General features: G+C 37.7%; 1 protein-coding gene across 6 annotated transcripts in view; it reads right to left on the bottom strand.

Annotated features, from left to right (window-relative positions):
• abcc9 (ATP-binding cassette, sub-family C (CFTR/MRP), member 9) overlaps positions 1-13,733 on the bottom strand; it is a 50,956-nt gene extending 37,223 nt beyond the window's left edge. For 2 of the 6 annotated variants that reach the window (XM_074624982.1, XM_074624986.1), the window contains exons 1-12: positions 13,518-13,731; positions 10,345-10,392; positions 8,009-8,194; positions 6,220-6,361; positions 5,965-6,086; positions 5,504-5,670; positions 4,748-4,849; positions 4,433-4,573; positions 4,142-4,342; positions 1,746-1,910; positions 245-400; positions 22-156 (exon numbers count right to left, since the gene is read on the bottom strand). In XM_074624982.1, coding sequence (XP_074481083.1) covers positions 22-156; positions 245-400; positions 1,746-1,910; positions 4,142-4,342; positions 4,433-4,573; positions 4,748-4,849; positions 5,504-5,670; positions 5,965-6,086; positions 6,220-6,361; positions 8,009-8,156 — 1,479 coding nt within the window. In that variant the 5' untranslated portion in view covers positions 8,157-8,194; positions 10,345-10,392; positions 13,518-13,731. Of the gene's footprint in view, positions 1-21; positions 157-244; positions 401-1,745; positions 1,911-4,141; positions 4,343-4,432; positions 4,574-4,747; positions 4,850-5,503; positions 5,671-5,964; positions 6,087-6,219; positions 6,362-8,008; positions 8,195-10,344; positions 10,551-13,517 lie in introns of those variants that run through there. The other 4 variants (XR_012592599.1, XR_012592600.1, XM_074624985.1 and 1 more) reach the window with 4 other exon arrangements.
• Between the last annotated feature and the right edge of the window lie 1,794 nt (positions 13,734-15,527).

The raw sequence follows: 15,527 nt of genomic DNA, 5'->3' as shown, positions 1-15,527 counted from the left end.
TTATATAAGTCTACTGCTTACCAGTGTGCTTTTCTGTGTGTCTGCCAGCTTCGTAGCTATGAGGTACTGGACTGGAGCCAGCAGGACTATGACAGTTGCTCCAACCAAAGCACTGTAGCCCAACAAATAGTAGAGCAGGATCACTCCCATCACGATCTGCAAAGACAGAGACAAGTCTTCACTGAAATATCACTGCAAGAGATTAAATATGGCCAGACATGTATGGAGGTCTGGTTCAACCTACCTGTACAGGCATGGCCCACAGGTTGGGGCAGAGGAAGAGGAACCACATCAGCTGGTTGGTCTCTATAGCGACCAGGTTGTTGATCTGCCCCAGCGTCATCTCCCCCATAGACATGTTGGAGGTGGACAGACGCAGGATTTTGTTGTAGATCATCGCCTAGTTAATGAAACAGACAATTACACTTAATGTTAAAGGCATAGTTTGTGTACGCTATGTTTAGAATATTTTCCCCGCTTTACCTCGGCGTCAGACAGCCCTTTCCGACTTGGAACTGAAGCCGTTATCTATGCTCTCGTCACAGCCACCAGACTCCATTGACAAAAACAGTACTTTTACCTCACAGAAGGAGTTGCTGGTCTACCGCTGCCTTGATCGTTTAGTTTGTGTTATTGCGTTAATTTGGTGAATCTGAACTATGTGTGTACTGCATTGATACCACTTCACTAGTTATTTATTATACATCATATTTTACTTTATCACATTTATATTGCATGCTACATTATAGTAATATACTATATATATATATATATATTATTTAATACTATACTGCTACGTTTCACCTTATATTATATTCTCTATACGTACTACATCATATTTTTAAATCAATACAGACAAACACTAAGTGTAATAACTTAATCATATTATATATTATTCCGGTGTATGCTGTTATAGCAGATGGTATCATATTACTCCATATACTTTACTTTGCTTCTACTAATCACACCAGTATGTCACTTTGCGTGAGACGGAACAGCACTTAGTGCACTTAAACCCTTAAACTTAAACTTTCAGGGTGGCGTTTGCAGGGATGACCGTCGCTGATTGGTGAAACACACAAAGTGCCGCTGCTTCAATTTGTGAACCACTTCATTCATAAAACAAGGAAGTACTCCAGTATTGATTTAGGATCGTTTTAAGACAAGGGGGGAACATCTCTTTGTTTGATAACCTTAAAAGTAAAGTTAGGCTTTGCTGCCAGCTTCCTGACTCATTTAAGAAAGAGCGAGGGTGAGCAGTATTAAGAAGAGCATAACATAACGGAACATAAAAAGAGAGACAGCGCGGCGCCGCTGCAAAATGAGAGAATATAAGTTATTTTCGGTTGAATTCACATTGGTACGTTAAGCACAAATAACCATCAATTACTCAACAGATGATTTACTGTTGAAGGATGTTAATTAAAAATCAATACAGCGTTTTGGAGAATCGATACAGTATCGCAAAACACAATATCGTGATACTCGTGCATCAATATTTTCTGACACTCCTATTTCATACTGCACGAGACGCAATAAAACCTGTATGTAAACCTCTAAACTGGTCGTTCCCTCAGCGCTTTAAATGATCTGCTGTCAAATCAGGTGGATAATGTTTGTATGAGGATGAAATTAGTTTCTCTTGGACTCTGAAACGTTAGATCACTCATGTCGAGCTTTTCAAAGCAACACCTGAGTGTGAAAACAAAACGTCTAAACTTAAGTGTCCATGATGTTTGACTCACCAGCAGGGCTCCTCGCAGGTTGATGCCTGTTTCTATGGTGACGTAGTAGGAGGCCTGCAGGAAGGTCCTCTGAAGGACTAAAGCCAGGAAGAGAAGCACCGCCAGGACCGAGGTGTTCTGCAGCAGCTCAGTGGAAGACATGAAGTACACGTCCAAATACGTCCCCTACAACAAAACACACACAAGATTAATACAGGGAGTTATATCATTTCTAAAATAAAAGAGATGTACAGACGACCGGTGACCTGCCGATCAGTCTCATTTATATGATTTTGTGCGGTCAAATTTACAACCATGTGCAACATTGCTCTTCCATTTTTAATTCAGATGTATTGTACATACTTTTATAGTATTTTTTTTCATAATATTATTGTATTTTTCTTCTATTCTATATTTATGTTTTTATACATATTTTTATAGTATTTTTTCATATTTTTATTGTATTTTTCTTCTATTTTTTATTTATGTTTCTAATTTCATTTTACATTTATATTTCTTGTACATATTTTTTATAGTATTTTCTTCTATTTTTTATTTATGTTTCTAATTTTATTTTATATTTATGTTTCTTGTACATGTTTCTATAGTATTATTTCATGTTTTTATTATATTTTCTTCTATTCTATATTTATGTATCTTGTACATATTGTTATAGTCTTTTTTCATATTTTTATTGTATGTTTCTTCTATTTGGCATTTTTTTTCTTGTGCATATTTTTATAGTATTTTTTCATATTTTTAATGTATTTTCCTTCTATTCTTTATTTAGGTTTTTTAATTTTTTGCAAAACTTGCATTTATTTAATTTCTCTTATTATGTTTATGTTATGCACCAAAGTAAATTTGTGTATGTGAAAACCTACTTGGCAATAAACCAGATTCTGATAAAGCCCACTCTTAGCACTGTGAATGAATATGTATGAATATTTATAGACACACATACTATGTGTATAAACAGGACGCACACACAAACACACACACACTGTAGTAGCAAAAAGCTCAGTGTGACGCTCAGCAGACCTTCCTTCTGTATTAAAGTGTGAGGTGAGTGGAGAATTTTCCATGCCACTCAGAAATGCAACCCTGCTCTGCTCTTTATCTCTGCTGCCCATTATACCCACTTTAATAGGCAGGCACGGACCCGGCAACATCTCACATCCAACATTAACTCTAACAACATCCAGCCAAATGGACTCAATGTTAATATACTGCCATTACAGAAGCATCTGCTCTGCCTCTGCTACCACCTCTGGCTGTATCATAACCTTTGGAAAAGCGGCCAAGATGGATTTAAGAGGAGTCGATATCTGTGATCAGCTCTGCCAGCGTTTCTTCCTTCGCCAAATGGACCGGCTGTAAAAGTGTCTGCTTTCTTTCTGTGTGCTACACCCTCTTCATTGAGCTGTCATGGCTAGATACTACTGTTTTGTGTTATAGCGGGGACATTTATATCATTCAGTAGCGTCGTAGATGGCAGCGGTAGAACAGCAACTCCCGTGTTCTGAGAGGTAAAATTACTGTTTTTGTGAATGGAGTCTGGTGGCTTGGACAGCGATAACAACGGCTTCAGTTCCCCGTCAGAAAGGGCTGTCTGATTGGCGAGGTGAAAATATTCTAAATATAACGTTTTACGTCGCCGTCAGACAGCCCTTTCCAACAGGGAACTGAAGGAACTATCACTCTCTTCAAAGCCACCAGACTCCATTCACAAAAACAGTAATTTTACCTCGCAGAACACGGGCTGAGAGGACGTTTCCATTTGAAAAACCTGGAAAAGAACGCAGATGGACCCGCCCTTAAAGGTTAAACTTCGGTTTAGGTGAAGGTTAGGGTAAAGGTTTGGGTTGGGCATGTAGTTGTCATGGTTAAAGTTATGTTTAGTGAATGTATTACATCAACAAGGAGCCTCCTCAAATGTATAAAACTACAAGTGTGTGTGTGTGTGTGTAATGTTATTTCTGCACCAGAGCATTATGACATTACAGACATATTATCACATCAGACACAGCGCCATTCACACACTTAGACACACACATACAGTACTGGTCTGGTGGTGACAAGATGACTGCGACCCACGCCTTGGTGACATCACACTGGGAATGAGTCATTCATTGGTTGGCTGGACCTCCCAACATCACAGACAGGCAGCGACAATATTTGTGTGCGTGTGCGTGTGTGAAGTGTGGAAGACCCACAATGTTGCACCCAACTTTTAATAAAATTATCTTATGTAAACACTTAAAACCCGACTTTGGTGCCGTTGACGGCTTCAGTAACATGATCAGCCCAAACACGGGTTTTAATTTCCAAAGTGAATTCTCTGAAGGGACATCAATGACGTTCAGTCACACACCAACTGGCCTCTCTGGCTCACACAGGCTCATACGTGCATCTACCTTATGCTTGTCTGGCGCTGCCTGTTTATCAGGGTTTTGCTCATCGTTCAGGTACTTTACGATGCCAGATATGCAGAGCGGCCCTGCGAAGCCCAGAAGGTCGGCCAGGTAGCGGAAGGTGCTGCTGAGCAGGATGGGACGACCAAACGCTCGATACATGGAGCGCCAGATTGACGGGGCGCGGTTCGGATCCTCAGCTGTCTGTGTGGCGTAGAAATGAATGATAGTGTCAACAGTCAGAAAACCACACTGCATTAGTGTTAAATCAGTTCTGGGCCTCCATCTGCTCACCCTTTGATCCTCGTAAGCGTCTTTGAGCTTCAGGTAGTTGGTGAGAGCTCTCATGGCGATGGGCAGCTTGCCGATCTTCTTCAGCTCTATGGGTCTCTTATGGGCTCCCATGATGAGAGGATTCATCCACCAATATGTTGCCTAAAAATGTGCCACCAATTTTTACCATTTACTCCGCTGCCAAGTAACATTTGATATTGATTATGAGACCTAAACATTAGAAGACAGTTGAAAGTTTTTACATCAGATTATCTTGATGGTATCATTAATTGTTTTGAAAATGTAAAAAAAAAATCCCAGTGTATTTGTGTCTACCTTGGACAGCAGGTTGACAAACGGCTGCAGAAAACGAACCCCCAAATCCTGTAAATCCTCAGGTGGTTTCACCTTTTGGGGGTTGGCAAAGAACACGTATTTCTACAGGGAGAGAAAGAGACAAAATTAATCGAATTCGAATGCTGTGCAGATTTTTTTGCATTTCTAATCATCCTGTTTAAACCGGGTATTTCTGTACATTATTATTAGCATTATAATATTTGTAGAATTAGATTCCAGTGGTAGATTGTTTATGACTCGTGTGATCAAAACATTTCCAATAACTCCAGAGCATTGTAAAGTCAAAAAGTCAACATTTATTGAAAAACACGTTTTCATCTAACCAAATATTCTGCTTCCATCCATATTTGTTGGCGTTTAGCCTTTCAAAAGCAACATTTTCACTGCTGTCAAATAACTGTTTGCTCTCCCGCTTGCTGCACGCAAAGGAAGGCACGCACTGATGAGTTAAATGTACATTAAAGAAAGTTGATTTAATAAAAAAAAAGAAGAAATATCGATATAATATTGATGCCACACACACACCTGTTGAACAAATCAAAAGAACAAAGACTCAAAAAGAATAAAAAAAAAAAAAAAGAAAAAAAACTGAGGAAAAGTTTCCAGTCACCATTTGTCATTTTTGGGAAACATTTAAATACAATTATTAGAAAAAATAATGCTTTTTGTTTCACGAACTTCCTGGATTAAACCCATTTAAGGTTATTTAGTTACTAATGTTAGATGATGACTCACCCTGATTCTAATGACGTTGATCTCCACGGCCATTAGCAGCCCGTATAGGAGTACTAAGAGGGCGGTGATGCAGAACCTCAGGTGCTGTGGTCCAACATGGTTCTCAGTGTACTTCCCCAGCTTGATGGACTTCGTGATGAACGCCAACACCCAGTAGATGAACAGGACTGTGCAGATACAGAAAAATTATATAGTTGTGATGTTGCAGAACAGAAAGCATCTCTAAAGAGACCTCATTTGCATGTTAAAATACATATTACATGAGCCCACGCAAGGGCTGCAAATCCTTTGTGAATATTACCCCCGGTATCATCTCTGGTAATCCTCTGCCACTTTCACTTCCTACTTGAATGTCATTGTTTTTTCTTTTTTACGTACTGAGACAGTTTCTACAGGATAAATAAAAGTTAAAGCAAAACAAAAAAAAGATGAGGATTAACCAGCCCAGTGTTGAGTCTTACCGAGCAGTAGTTTGGGGAAGTTGGATGTCTCTATGTTGTGGTAGTAAACCACTGACGTTGTGGCTGCTACGAAACCCATGAAGGCCGGCATGAAGAGACGGAGGTGGTTGGTCCTCATCATCCTGAAGCGAGAGGAAAAAAACAAAATATAATTGATATATTAAAATAAGACAAAATCACCATTTCACTTGTAACTTGTTTAACAGAAACAAAAATTGTGTGATAATGTGATCAAATATCTTCGTGAGGTCTCACTCGTTGGAGACGATGCCCTCTGCGAACTCGCAGACGTGGACAAAAAGCAGCGAGAAGGTGAGGATCCATCTCATGTTGTGGCCGGGGAAATGAAGCCATGTGTTGTGATGGATCTGGACTTTAGAGCTCTGACTACCCCAACCTGAGAGAGACAGAAGGAGGGAAGGATGACATGACGAAACTGAACTTTTCGAAAAATGCAAGCTGTACCAAAAAGGGAAACGGGAGGGAAAGGAAGACCAACAAAAAGAGGGTGCCATGCCATTATTCCGAAACCGATAGTCCCATTGGCCCAAAAGCCTGTTATCCCAAAAACAAACGGCCATCGTTCTTTTATTATATTTAATATATATTTTGGCGTAGACACAGAGCTATTCTTTAAAGTAAGCACTCTACAGATATTGACCGTCATCTTTTCTTGTAAAATGTCCAAAGTACTTAATCTATTTTAGTCTAGTTTATTGGTAAAAAGGGGTAATACTATGGGAGCTCAGTACCACAGGGTTTAACTTGTACTGATATGTTTCTTCTGAGGTTTGTTTCTGCTCTTAACTAAATGCACTGCAGTCATTTTGGAGGCTCAGGAGACACAAACCATAAAAACTTAAACCAGGAAGCATCAATTAGGGAGTCCTCTGGGAGCCGGCTGAGGGCTTCTGGTCAGAACTATTCCCATAAACTACTGTACACAAACACAAACACACAAAACATACAGTATAACCAACCACGCATTCAGTAAACGTATTCCCCTCTCTATTCAGGGTTCAATTATTTGCCCTAATTATTACAGAACTGAACTAAAGAAATAACTGCTAACCTCACCATTCAATATTCTAAAATATGCTCAGTATATATTGTGTTTATATTCATTTTGTCTGTTTTTATTGCACTTATGTTTACTGTTTGTTTTACTATTTCCTGCAGCAGCGATCCAGCCTCCGCTAGATCACTGAACTGTTGCTCTAATCCCATCTTAACTGCTCTTCAAAGCTGCTTAATGTTCACACTGGTGACAAGAGAGTGACTTAAAATGTGTGTGTGAGAGAGAGAGGGAAAGTTAATATCACTAAACACATCTGCTCTGTCCGCAAGACGACCTGCAGCGATGCTTGAATCACAGATTACTGTAACACAGCTCAGTGGGAACCAACACAAGATTTCCACATTGACTACTCATTGTCAGAGAAATGACACTGTCAAGAAACCTCAAGGGAAAAGTCCTGATCATAACTAGGGTTGGGGTTTGATAGCATTTTATCGCATCTGAATCATTTCAAATAGAAATTGTCATAACTAGCATATGAATTCTTGAGGCCAAAAACCTGTTTTGTGAGGTCACAGTGACCTTTACCCACCAAATCAGTTCATCCTTGATTCCAAGTGGACGTTTGTGCCAAATTTGAAGAAACTCGCTCAAGGCGTTCCCGAGATATCGTGTCACACAGGAAAATATGTTGGCACAACCTGATGGTTCAAACTACAATTACCGCCTCACGGTTGTATGCCTCCGCCAACCAGTCAAGTTGCAGTTTACATCCACATCCTTTGACCTTTTAACCACCAAAATTTAATCAGGCCATCCTTGAGTCCAAGAGGAAGTTTGTGCCAAATTTGAAGAAATTAGCTCAAGGCGTTCCTGAGATATTGCGTTCACGAGAACGAACCGTAGATACAGACGGACAACCTGAATGTCGCCGGTGCGGAGGCATAAAAAGTAGAAAGCGTGTATTTTTTTCATTGGGCATAAATGTAGCAGATATATCTATGTGTGTTGATTTTCATATCCTACCGATGAAGAGGATGGGGAAGGTGATGAAGAGCAGGAAGACATGGGGAACCAGGTTGAGAGCGTCCACGAAGCAGCCATTGTTCAGCACGCCCCCTTCTACGCTGTAGGACTTGGTACCGTTGTCGCTGCCGCAGAACGACAAGGCCATGCCACCACCCGACTGCTCCACGCAAGTCTCGAGTCAATCTGTGAAAACACAAGAAGAAATATGATCCTTAAACAGTTAGCCGTCTGTGTCGCTGGCGGTGCTTTGGCTTGAGCTTTGGAGACTACGTCAGACATTTTCATGGCATGTCACACGTTCAAGTGCACACACACACTCACTCTCATAGACGCACAAATGCAGGCCAGCGTCAGGCATGAGGGCTATTTCAGGGGCTCCGTCCAGCTACATGCCCTCTGGCTTATGGTGCATTACAGTTTAATGAATGTAACTGTTGGAACATGTTGGAAGTGTCAACAAAAGTAGAACAAAACGTTAAAATCTCTTAAGCTAGCGTTAAACACAGACCTTATTTCAGGCATCTAACTAAAAACCCATTCAAAAAACCCATTGACTTCCAGACGAGGGAACTGGAAGTGCTAAGATGGTAACTCATTTCCGGGTTTTAGGACTCATTCCTGGTTCACTCTATTTGTTGCCATAGGAACCAACGAGACATATTGGCAATTTTACACTTTTACACTCAAACTGTCTTGTTTGTTCCTTGTTACTGATAGAGAGTTCAATCATCCAATCCACCAAACAACTCAAAACAAGAGCCAATACCAACCTGGAGAATACACTGTTTACCATTGGCAGAGAATTTTGGCAAATTTTTCTTGGGCGCTACCAACATAATGAGCTGTGCTGCTCATCCCACAAATGCATGATCCTTACAAGTTGGACATCATTGTGAAGGTAAATAAACAGGCTTTCCAACGATGTAACATACAATGACCATTAGCATTGTAACAACAGAGAAATAATCGACCAAACACAAATTTCCAAACTTTTTTTTCCGAGTGTATTTCCTTCAGTGATGTTTATCACTTTTACACGCCAACATTACGTCTCCATTCCAAACCAAAAACAAAGATGGCCACCAAAAGCTGCACCTAGCAGCCATCTTTGTTTGGGGCAAGAGGCAGCACCTTGTATTTTGGTGCCTAATTGTAGAGGAGTGTTTGCGACAAACTGGGCATTCAAACTTATAACTGAGAAATATATTATGTTACAGTAGTGGTTTGAGATGTTTCTATTGAAGTAGTGATGACTGTTTGTCAAACATTGAAACTTGGCACCATTGGAATCCATTATAACTGCAAGAACTGAAGCTAACAATAAGTGCTGTATAAGAAAACTACATCATATTTTCAAATGTCTGTCCATTTTTTATTTTTTTTATTTTCACGTATTATTTTTTAACCAATGAATGTCCCTTTAACTGTGATATATTGGGCTCACTGGCATAGCAAGGAGCGTAATGAACGTGTAGTTCGCTAGCTAGTCAAGACAGTTAGCTAGCTAACACCCTACATAACTAGCTAGCTAACGTTAACAGTGCTGAAATATCAAGCAAAAAAAATAAATCCAGCTAACAGACAAATAAATAAACCTCCAGCTTCCCAGCCAACATTTGTATGTGGGGTCCATGTGGGTAGTAAATGGGCTGAAAAATGGGCCCTATATGGGATTGTCCATGGGTTCCATAATGGCCCCATGCCAATTGCCCTTGTGGGTTTCATGCAGGAGTACACTGGGTGTTTTATGGGCCCAATCTGGGCAACATAAACCAAAACCCATCTCGGCCCCAGGTTTAAGTTCTACGTGGGAACTACATGGGGACTAAATGGCCTGAAATATGGGTTGTAAGTGGGTTTGTCCAGTTTCCATGTTGGCCCCATGCACTAATTTCCCATTAGTGACCCAACTAGGACCCACACGGGTAGCCCACATGGGGAGCCAATGTGGGACCAACTTAGTTGACCCAAGTGGGAGCCATTTGTGTTGCCCATTCTGAGCCCATGCACGAATTTCCCATTAGTGACCCAACTAGATCCCACTTGGGTAGCCCACATGGGGAGCCCATGTGGGATCAACTTAGTTGACCCAAGTGGGACCCAGATAAGATGCCCATTTTGGGCCCATACCCACTTGGTATCCAGGTACCCCCAGCATAACCCATGTGGGGCCAACATAACCATGGGTTTTACCAACAAACAAAAAAACACACCTGTGTTAAACTAAACTAATTTTAAAATAATAAATAAAATCTTTATAAAATGTATAAAATTTAAAATAAAAAAGTAACGTTAAATTAAGACAGCTTAATTTAAACATGAAAGTCTCTTACCTCCAAGAAAAGTATTAATCCTTACTGGCACAGTCTCATTCCAGATGTCTGGGTTTTTAAAAAAGAAAGAAAACAAAAAGAGGAAAGAAAGAAGAGGGAAAAGAAACCAAATACAGTGAGAGTTGAAGAGTAAAAAGGTGATTATTTTTAGCCCCCTGGTACAGCATCAGCTGCTCTGCATGTAACTGCTGTCTGTCTCCTCTCTGCCAACGGTAACAAGCTACACCCAATACCACACAAGACTTCTGGTGGTATCCTTCAAAATAAACGACTCAAAAAAATAACAAAAATAAATTTCCCTTTACTCACAGATTAGGAATAATGAGCATTTAGGAATTAAAGCTTAATATTATCAGTGTAAGTACAATGAAATAGTCAAAGGTCTCCAATAAATATAAATATATAGATATATTTATTTATTCCATGAAATACATATATACAGTATATACATATATATATACATACATATATATATATTGTGCAATGTTTTTTTTGATGAATTTAAAACATTAATGAAAGACCTAGAAGCAGAGTCAATCAGGAGCTCTCTGTGTTTCTGAATATTTTCACTTTAATGTTGGCTTCAACACTTGATTTTAATGTGTTTTGTATGATATTATGCTATGTATTTATTTTGCATTTGTTTTATGTTGTGGCAACTGAAACTTTAATGTATGTTTAAATGCTGCTGTGTTGGCCAGGTCTCTCTTGCAAAAGAGATTCTTAATCTCAATGAGTACTACCTGGTTAAATAAAGGTTACATCAAAATAAAATTAAAATAAAACATTTTATTTAAAAATTAAAAATCCCCAATTAAATTATTCCACATTACAATTTTCTTGTTGGATTTTGCTCTTGTTTTTTTTTTTACTTCCATAATCATCAATTTCTCGAAAGAGAATATTTAAGTTTAATTTTTCTCGTGATAAATATCTGGTTTTATTTTGAAGGTAAAAACGTCGTCAGTTCCAGTACTAGTGTCCTTAACTGTAGTGAACTTGATGCGACGTTCACATGCTATCGGATTTCCAAGCTTGTACCAGTTCAGCGGTGTGAAGGGGGTTCATTATGGGCTTCTTTAACAGCCAATGACACATGACAGTTACACACAGTTTATAAACAAGCAGACAGTAATATATCACCTTACAGTGTTGGCATATTGGCATACAATCTTTTATCATTTGCAGGTCTAAGAACTTGATTTAACCTAGTTACTGGTGTTTAGATATTTTTTTTAATTCTTGAAAATATTTTTTTCTGGGGTACCTTGAACAGAAAACTTTCAATCTGAAATAAATAGCACATTAAATAACAGTAACATGATAAAATAGTTGTGTTTTTTTGTTCTTCTTCTTTGAGATATTTATTTAGTCTTATCTTTTATTTTATTTATTTTCTTTGTTAGATAAGTGAAATACATGAAATGTCATGTCTCTCTTTCTTTGAAATTCTGACTAAACATTTCATTGTATAATTTAATTATTAATATTGTTAGTCTTGTGTGTGTGTGTATGTGTATATATGTATATATGTATATATGTCTAAATGTTAAATTTAATAAAAATATTGTTTAAAAAAACATGATAAAATAAAAGGACAAATACAATCATCTGGCTGTCATATTATCAATATTTTACAAAACATTACATATAGAAGTCTCTTAAATATTTAAAAAGCTGCAACATAAAACAAACACATGATATTGATGAACATGGAAGTAAAATAAAAACAACAGCAAAATCCAACAAGACAATTGTAATGTGGCATAATGTAATTGGGGATGTTTTTAATTTTCGAATAAAAAAAAAACTATTACACAATAACACAGTCTAATATATACCCCAGTATGGAAATTAACAGTTGTAAAATACTCCTTATAAATGAGAAAAATTATGCAATAGCTTACAAATAAGTAGAACACAAAGACATGCATGAATGTGCAAATTGCTCATTCAAGTCAAGGCCATTACAAAATGGGCAAATGGGGTTCTCTGTGGGGCAATTCATTTATATTATTTTGATTCATTAATCAATTTAAATAAACACATAAAATCATGTTTTCTTTTTAACACCATAAACAAATTATACACTGTGAAACACTTCTTAAAAGAATAAACAGTGCAGCAAACAACAAAATGTAATTTATAATGATTTACAGTCTCAAATCTATAATCTGATTTTGACTGCATGCATGCACAGTATTTTATTTCATGCATAATCTAAAACCTCTCTGAATCTGAGAGGATTCACACACATTTAACCCTCTTTGTTTGGCATTAAAATGCTGGAGACCTTGGATCCGGTCTGCAGAGCTCACTGAAGCGAACACAATCCCTTGCTGTCGACTGTATTGTCAGTTATTAATAATAGGCTATATATGTAATATTGTGAATTGGTGCATTCAGAGCAGCAATATGCAATCATGCACGCTGTTATCAGAAAAAATCGCGATGAAGCAACAATAAACCAATCTGGTGCAGTATAACCTACAATCTTGATTCAGTCATCCCCCCTATGAGACAAACCTCCATTCAGAAATCAAACAATTTAACGTTTTTACACGTGTAGAGAAATATAAATATGTATAAAAGATGGTTTAATAAGTTTTTCAAAATCAGTCAGATTCACTCTTATATTCGGCACACATAAAAATAATTTACCAAACTGTATCTATATAAAACTTTTCAAGTTTTTGAATTGTCCCGCCTGTAATACCATCAGCACCCTTTCATCAAAAGTACCCTCTTCTATTGTGCGCAGCAAGGGACACCAGCGTGAATCAAGCTCTTTCTTTTCTTATTAGTGGATTAAATTGATGCCGAATTGAAGATTTGTCTTTTACTATTACATATATCATGCTAAATTGTATTTTTAATGCACATATTTTGGTTGGGAGGCAGGATGACTTTAAATTGTATGATTGTTCAATGGAGTCTGGTATGAGAAGAACGTGACAGAACGCGCAAGTGTCTTTCTCTGAACTCTGAACAAATACATTTGTTGTATTTATTTATGTCTTTGTTAAGCGTCCTTGGGTTTCATGAAAGGCGCTATATAAATCCAAGATATTATTATTATTATTATTATTGAAGACGTCGTGTTACACCAGGCTGAGGTTGCTGAATGACAGAAGGATATAAAAAAAAAAAGGAAAGGTTTCCCCAACACTTACCCAGCCTCTGACGCAGGTTAGTGGGCTCTCACTGGGGGTCACTGCGTCCCTTCCTGGATCTTAATCCCCCTCTGCGACCTCTTATAAATAAGATTGCGGTTTATACTGAAGGCACGGTAACAGGAAATGCCTCTATATTACATTTACTGTGGTGTCCCCTCGGATACTGCATAATGGCATTAAAGCAGCATGCTATGACACACTAACTGACAGATATGGTGGCTGCAGTTTCTCTGTATGAATTTTCTCATAATGCATGACAGCAACATGGAAAAATGTAGGTCAAATTAAAGCCGAATAAGCATAACAGAGATGAATCGACTGTCTGTGGTCAAAGAATCTGTTTTTAAGCTTGCATTCATTGTTAAATGAGTGTATTGTCATTTAATCTACAACCAGTGAGTGCACCTTGGCAGGAAAGGTTAGTTGGAGGGTCTGAACTGATCAGCTGCAGCACAGCAGTAGCAGATAGGGGCTTTAAAAGGGGGAAAGACTTAAGTTGAATATTATTACAGGTAGGGGTTATTAGAATAAAACCTAAAATATTAAGAGAATGTGAAAAAAAGTCTCTTGAACACACCTGCACAGGTAACAAAATATATAGTCATTATATATTCTATGCAAGGAAGGTGATATTAACGTTCTTCTTTCAATTTTAACATTATTAGTTTTGAAACATGGCTGTTATTATGTTAAATAAATTAAATGTATTAAGACTTGTCACCTGTCCACTTGTGCTGCATTTTATTTTGAAAAATGTGATGGATTGCTTTACAGCACAAAACCGAAAGAGGGCGCTGATGACTCAAAAACAAAGAGGAAGATTTAAAAGAGTTTGCAGCAGTATGGTAAAGTCATTAAGTAAATTATATATTAATAAAGTAAAAAAATATAATAAAATCTAAAATAAAAATAAATAATAAAAATAAATTATATTATTATTATTTTTTATGATTGTTAATAATAATAATAATAATAAGAAGAAGAAGAACAAGAAGAAGAAGAAGAAGAAGAAGAAGAAGAAGAAAAGGTGACAGTGTAATGGAAAAGGCATATTTAGTAAATTATATATTAATAAAGTAAAAAATGATTAAGTAAAAATAAATATATAAAATATCTAAAATAAAAAATTAATGATAGTAATAATAATATTAAGAAAAAGAAGAAAAAGAAGAAGAAGAAGAAGAAGAAGAAGAAGAAGAAGAAGAAGAAGAAGAAGAAGAAGAAGAAAAGTTGATGAACTAATGGAAAAGTCATGTTTAGTAAATAATATATTGATAAAGTAAAAATTATAATAACAAAAAATAAAATTACAAATTACAAATAAAACGAAGAAGAAGATGAGAGAGACATCAGCCTTCATGACTGTGTGCGTGTGTGTTTACATCATAGCTAGGGGACAGTGTGAGGAGATTCCCATCCACCAGTGTTTCCCAAGAAATTGTCAAGGGAAGAAGTTGACCTCTGACCCCTACACACACACATACACACACACACACATACACACACACACACACACACACGCACACACACACACATGGTGCTACACCCCCCTATAACCCGTAATCTCCCCCAGGGTCTGACAAACACTCCCACTCGCCCTCTTTTCCTCTGTTTCTGCATGTTACATACAGTAAGAAAAATCAGACAGCTGTTAAACTTTCACCTTTGACCTCCAGGTCACCAGAGGAGGAAGTAGCACTTGTAACCCGTCATCACAGGAAGACGTAGCCGGGGAGACGGATGATTAAATAATATCTAAGAGTAAGTAAAATAAATAATCCTGGTTTAAAGGGATGATTATGATTTAAGAAACACCTGTTTGAGTTAACTATTTTGTCCATCTGTTGGTTGTGCAGGAGGCTCTGATTACGTTAAAGCCCAACGGATACGTCAGCAACAATAAATCAGTTTCCTCTAAGTGTTCATGTGTCGTGCCTTCATGTGATATTTGTGCGTGGTTGAACTCTCTACAGCGTGAGAAAGCTCTCTCCTGAGGGAAGTGTTTGA

The sequence above is a fragment of the Sebastes fasciatus genome, chromosome 23 (assembly GCF_043250625.1).
Source record: "Sebastes fasciatus isolate fSebFas1 chromosome 23, fSebFas1.pri, whole genome shotgun sequence".
Lineage (NCBI taxonomy): Eukaryota > Metazoa > Chordata > Actinopteri > Perciformes > Sebastidae > Sebastes > Sebastes fasciatus.
This window is presented reverse-complemented; position numbering and strand designations above follow the sequence as displayed.